Source organism: Arvicanthis niloticus, chromosome 30 (genome assembly GCF_011762505.2).
Source record: "Arvicanthis niloticus isolate mArvNil1 chromosome 30, mArvNil1.pat.X, whole genome shotgun sequence".
NCBI classification, from domain to species: domain Eukaryota; kingdom Metazoa; phylum Chordata; class Mammalia; order Rodentia; family Muridae; genus Arvicanthis; species Arvicanthis niloticus.
The window spans coordinates 10,731,585-10,737,826 of record NC_133438.1 but is presented as its reverse complement, the minus strand read 5'-3'; the positions used below and the strand labels follow the sequence as shown (position 1 = coordinate 10,737,826).

At 37.4% G+C, this 6,242-nt stretch overlaps 1 protein-coding gene across 1 annotated transcript; it reads left to right on the top strand.

Annotated features, from left to right (window-relative positions):
• Positions 1 to 2,014: 2,014 nt before the first annotated feature.
• On the top strand, positions 2,015 to 2,986 carry LOC143440689 (formyl peptide receptor-related sequence 3-like). Its single transcript, XM_076927467.1, has one exon. The coding sequence runs from the start codon at positions 2,015 to 2,017 to the stop codon at positions 2,984 to 2,986; it is 972 nt and encodes a 323-aa protein (XP_076783582.1).
• Positions 2,987 to 6,242: the final 3,256 nt, after the last annotated feature.

The following is a 6,242-nucleotide window of genomic DNA, read 5'->3' as shown; positions in this document are numbered from 1 at the left end:
TCATTGCCTTTCTTTCCTACAATTCTATGTTATGGCTTAAGTTGATGTTTCTTTCATTTTCATGATGTATCCTTAATTATTATACATTGAAGTGTAACTATTGAGAAGCAGAATATTTACATAATAATTAAAGTTCTATAGGACCCTAAAGGTACTGTCTAATGAAGTATAGGTGGTGTCCTTCTGCAAATAAAGAAAAACCTCAGCTATTGACACAAAGAGAGAAGACCATGTGTTAACACATGAAGGTGATAATTATATATATGTCAATTTAAAAAGTTCTAGAAGAGGATGGTATCTTCATTTTTGGTTTCAAATATCCAAAAATGTCACAAGAGTAATCACTATGATGTAAGAAAAAGAGTATATTGTGTTTTCTTATGCTAACCTTAGGAAATGAATCTACTTAGTTTTACTTCAGCAATTTCTACCTCTCTGACATCCACAAATTAGATGAATTACCAGAGAGTTTTGAAGACCTTGACCATGTGATGAATATGTGGTTCAGTTGGTGTCCTGTCACACGTTTTTAAGCATGTGCCACGCAAATATGTACTTAGTCACACAAAGTGAACCAGTAAGAGACAAAATTAATGATCATATAGAAGCCTAAAATTGCTGATCCAATGAATTGGCTGAAGTTACTTTCAGGAGAATGAATTTATTTCATGTCTCTTGGAAATTTGAAATAATAAAATCTTTTCAACTACTATAAACATCATATAGTTCTTACAAAATATAAGCAGATTAAGGAAAGGCTATACATACATACCAAAATCTATTAAGTCTCACACTCTATACCACATAACACTAAATATGCAGGCATGGCAACACACTGTACTAAGCACTGAGGGTTGCATCTCAAGCAAGAATAATGGAAAAGATTACTTGAAGATAGAGATGGGATTCACTGACTTCCTGCCTTTGCAAGGGAGGCATACATTATCAAAAATTTCAAACTGTTAATAACTGTTGAAGATTCTCTTAAAGTCTATATTCAAACCAATGCCTTATATTAAGAGAACTATAATCTATAAAATATGCAGAAGCTGAGAGACTACGTGCTAACCTAGGTGAGAGATGTAAATATCATAAGTGTTTTTGCATTATGCGATGGACAGAATTAGATTTAAACCTGATATGAGCTCAGTATGAAGTTGGATATTAGATTATTTGTCACTTTGTCTTGGTAGTTGTTTGTTAAATTCCCCTTTGTCATTAAGCCCCTTTGAAGCTGCAGCTGAACTCTTCCTCATGATTATGTAAAATATTAAGAAAAACTTTAGCACTGTGAATGTAACTTGTGGCTCATAATCTTTATAAAAAATTCTCTTTGAAACTCACAATGTAGAAAGTATCAGAATCATTGGGTCAACCAAAATTTTAAGGATTTTATGGGCTTCATTGAGAGGTTTTTTTGTTTTGTTTTGTGTTTTTTTTTGTTTTGTTTTTTTATAACAGAGTGCACCTAGAAGGATAATTAATTGCAAAACAGACTAACAGAAAAAAAATAAATGCCACAATAGAAGTAACAATATTACAGCTAGAATTAAAAAAATCTACAATCTTTAGTAAACAAACTCCAATACTTCTATGTATTTCTTAATGATTTGTTTGTAAATAAACCCACTTAAAGTGTTTGCATTTCTCTACTGAATTTTCTTCTTTGAGAAGAACTGATAGCCTTAGCCAAGGGAGAACCTAGTCAGGCCACTGCTGTGATCCACACAGTAAACTCATGTCTGCCCACATTCTGTTTCCTGTCCACCCACAGCTCAATATCAGTAGTGAGGCATGGGAATTTATGATCCCTTTTATAGTTAGTCTGAGAAGTAATATTTCTTTTTCACAATCTGTAGTCATAAGCTTTCCATAAGGAACATTCAGCAAAGAATCAGATTTACTCTATTACCATTATAATGTAGAAGATGATGTTGGATCTGAGTAACAGTGATATAAATTGTACCCGCATCTGAGAAACTCTCATTGTTGAAATGGTTTAGGTGCTGACAAGATGGAAGCCAACTTCTCCATCCCTCTGAATGGATCAGAAGTGTTGTTCTATGAATCTACTAGCTCCACAGTTCTATGGATCATCTCTGTCATAGTCCTCTCTGTAACCTTTCTCCTCGGTGTGCTAGGTAACGGGCTTGTGATTTGGGTGGCTGGGTTTCGGATGGCACACACTGTGACCACCATCTGTTATATCAACCTGGCTTTGAGTGACTTCTCTTTCACAGCTACACTACCATTCCACATCATCTCAATGATCATGAGAGGAAAATGGCTTTTTGGTTGGTTCCTTTGCAAATTTGTTCACAGCATAGTACACATAAATCTTTTTGTAAGTGTGTTCCTGATCACTCTCATTGCTACAGATCGGTGTCTTTGTGTCCTGCATCCAGTATGGTCTCAGAATCACCGAACTGTGAATCTTGCCAGGAAAGTGGTTTGTGAAGTTTGGATATTTGCTCTGCTGCTTACCTTGCCACATTTATTCTTCTTGACAACAGTGAGAGATGCAAGAGGAGACATGTACTGTTTATGTAACATTGACACCTGGGTTGCAAACCCTGAGGAACAGTTAAAGGTGTCTGTTATTGTTACAACAGCTTCAGGAATCATGAATTTTATTATTGCATTCAGCATGCCCATGTCTTTCATTGCTATCTGCTATGGACTCATGGCTGCCAAGATCTGTAGACGCGGCTTTGTGAATTACACCCGTCCCTTACGTGTCCTCACTTCTGTAGCAGTTTCCTTTTTTGTCTGTTGGTTCCCTTTTCAATTGATTGTACTTTTAGGCAACATCTGGAAAAAGGAGACACCAGAAAGCATTTATATATTGGTTAACCCAGCCAGCACCCTGGCCACCTTCAATAGCTGCCTCAACCCAATACTCTATGTATTCCAGGGTCAAGACTTTAGAGACAAACTGACCCATTCTCTGTCTGCTAGTCTAGAGAGGGCACTGAGGGAAGAGTAGGCCATGAGTCATCGCTCAGTAATTGTTGCAGTTTGAATTTTTTGCTATCAATAGTAATGCTAAGTGCATGCTCCCAACACTTGTTTGTCCCAGAGATGAGAGAGTCCACATATAAGACTCTGAGTGACCATGCTCTGAAGTTATATCTGTTGGTAAATAAAAAGATGCCAACAGCTAATTGCTGGATAGAAAAGACATAGGTAGGGGTTAGGATTTCTGAACTTGGGGCTGGAAGAGAACCAGGAGGGGAAGAAGAGTGCATCAGGAGGAAGGAGAAGCTGCCATGTGTTAGGAGTCAATAGAACATTGCACTATGGGCTGGCTAATTGGATATAAGAGCAGCCCATATAAAATATAGTAATAACTCAGGGTTATCAACAGAAAAATAGATTCTAAAAGCATGGAGAGTAGTATCTGATCAGCTCTTGTGTTGTTTAAGGCTTATGTTAAACATAAAGTTTTGTGTCTTTCATTGGGAACATAATAAGAAAGACAGGATGGAATCAGGGTGGGATTAAATAAATTTCTACAAGCTATGACTAAGGAATGGCAGTTTCCTTAGAGGCCATGTGAATGCTTTCAGTGCCACCCTAGTCTCACTTTCCTTTTCACGATTCCTTGTATGAAAGTTTTTTTTTTTCTTGAGTATAAATCTGGTAAAAAAAATTCTTTGTCCTTTAGTTTGGCAGAAAGAAATATAAATGAAAATTAATATTACTGTTCTTTTGAGAATTTTTCAACTGAGCCTATAGCCTGGGCTAAAACTATGGTGACAAATCAGTGTAAGAAACAAAACATATGGGTATTTGAAAGAATTATATATAATAATATATTAGTAACAAAATTTCTTATTTTATTAAGAAATAAACCTTTGATGGCCATGTGGTGCAGGCCTCTACTCCTAGTACTTGAGACATATATAAAACAGAATCATATCAAGGCCAGGTTTTGTAGAGAATTTCAGAATTTAAGACAACATGGGCCACATGACACCAAGACTGAGATAAACAAAGGTGTTCTGCACAAAGAGGAAAAGTGTTATATCATTGCTAGGAAATGGGCAAAATTATTTATTAGCATAATGTGAACAATGCCATTACCAGGAGGAAATAAATTGCATGGTTTTATTTCTTAATTGTGATTCACTAGATTTTTATATTGATTTAGAAAATTTTGTATTTTCACATCTGTATATATGTGTGTAACTGGGTATGAAACATGAAAGTGCATTTAAACTGTCTAAGTGATCAAAGAGGCATGAGTGGAACAGGAGCAATGCAAGAAATGTGGGAGAATATATAATGGGTTGATTGTCAACTAGGCACCATCCAAAATTATCTGGAAGAAAAGTCTTCAGAAGAAAATTTCTAGATTTGCTTGGTTCATGGGGGCTTCTGTATAGAACTGTCTTATTGATATCAATTGAGGTTGAAAAACTTCCATCTTGTGTATTCCACACAAATTCTTAGGCATGGGCTGCATAATGAATTATGCAAGATTGCAGCTCTTTTCTCCCTTAAGTTACTTTTATGAGAGTATTTTTTTTATTATAGCAGCAGGAAATGAATTTTGAATATAAATTCTACTGGAGTATGTCCTTGCTATAATAAATCTGTTCCTGCTGTGGGAAATATAACTTTTATGTATTTGTAATTTTTTAATTACTTTTCTTTTTTTTTACCTTCTAGTCATTATTCCACTTCCAGTCCACTCCCACAAGTTCCCCATTCTATTCCTCCTTCCCACTGTCTCCAAGAGTATATTCCCAAGCTCCACTAGGCCTTTCTATTCCCTGAAGCCTCAAGTCTCTTAATGTTTAGGTGAATCTTCTCTCACTGAGGCTAGAACATGCAGTCCTCTGCTGTATATTCTTATCAGCTAGTGTATGCTGCCTGGTTGGAAGCTCAGTGTCTGAGAGATCTCAGGGGTGCAGGTTAATTGAGACTTCTGGTCTTCCTATGGGGTCATCCTCCTCCTTAGCCTCTCCAGCTTTTCCCTAATTCAACAACAGGGGTCTCCAACTTCTGTCCCTTGGTTTAGTGTAAGTAAACTCTTCTGTCTTAGTCAGCTGCTTGCTGGACCCCTCAGAGACAGCCATGCTAGACTCCTGTCAGTAAGTACACCGTAGCATCAATAATACTGTCAGCCCTGGAGCCCCACTTGAGATGGATCCCATGATGGGCTGGTCACTAGAATTTTTTTCCTCAATCTCTTCTCCATTTTTGTCCCTGAAGTTTTTTTAGAAGGGAAAAATTCTGGGTCAGAGTTTTTGACTGTTCGATGGCAACCTTATGCTTCCACTTGATGATCTTTCTTCTACTGGAGGTGGACTCTACAAGTTTCTTCTCTCCACTTTAAGGAATTTCATTTAAGGTCCCTTCCTTTGAGTCTTAATGGTCTTTCACCTCCCAGGACTCTGGTACATCCTAGAGGGTCTCCCTAGCCCCCACCCCCTGGGGTTGAATATTTCAATTCATTCTGCTGATCCTCAGGGCATCTCTCCTGTTTCTCCCACACCTGATCATGTTCTCCTTTTCCCTCTCCCACCTAGGTGCTTTCCTGCCTCTGTCCCACCCTGATTGATTTTTTTCTCTCTCTCAAGTTGGATTGAAGCATCTTCACTTGGGTCCTTCAGCTTATTAACCCTTTTGGGTCTGTGGATTGAATCCTGTGTAATCCATATGTTTTAGGCTAATATCCACATATTAATGACTACATGTATGTCCTTTTAAGTCAGAGTTACCTCACTTAGGATGATATTTTCTAGTTCCACCCATTTCCCTCCAAAACTCATGATGTCCTCATTCTTAATAGCTGAATAATTTTCTATTGTGTAAATGAACAACATTTTCTGTATCCAATCTTCTGTTGTGGGACATCTGGGTTGTTTCCAGCTTCTGGATATCACCAATAAGGCTGCTATGAACATAGTGGAACATGTGCTTCTGTGGTATGGTGGAGCATCTTTTGGGTTTATGCCCAAGAGTGGTACAGCTGTGTCTTCAGGTAGATCTATTTTCAATTTTCTGAGCAACCTCCAGATTTATTTCCAGAGTGGTTGTACCAGTTTGCAATCCCACCAGCAATGAAGGGTTGTTCCTCTTTCTCCACATCCTTGACAACATGTGCTGTCACTTGAATATTTTTTTATTTTAGTTATTTTGATTGGTGTAAGGTAGAATCTCAGGGTCATTTTGGTTTGCATTTCTCTGATGACCAAGACTTTGAGCATTTCTTTTAAGTGCTTCTAGACCAT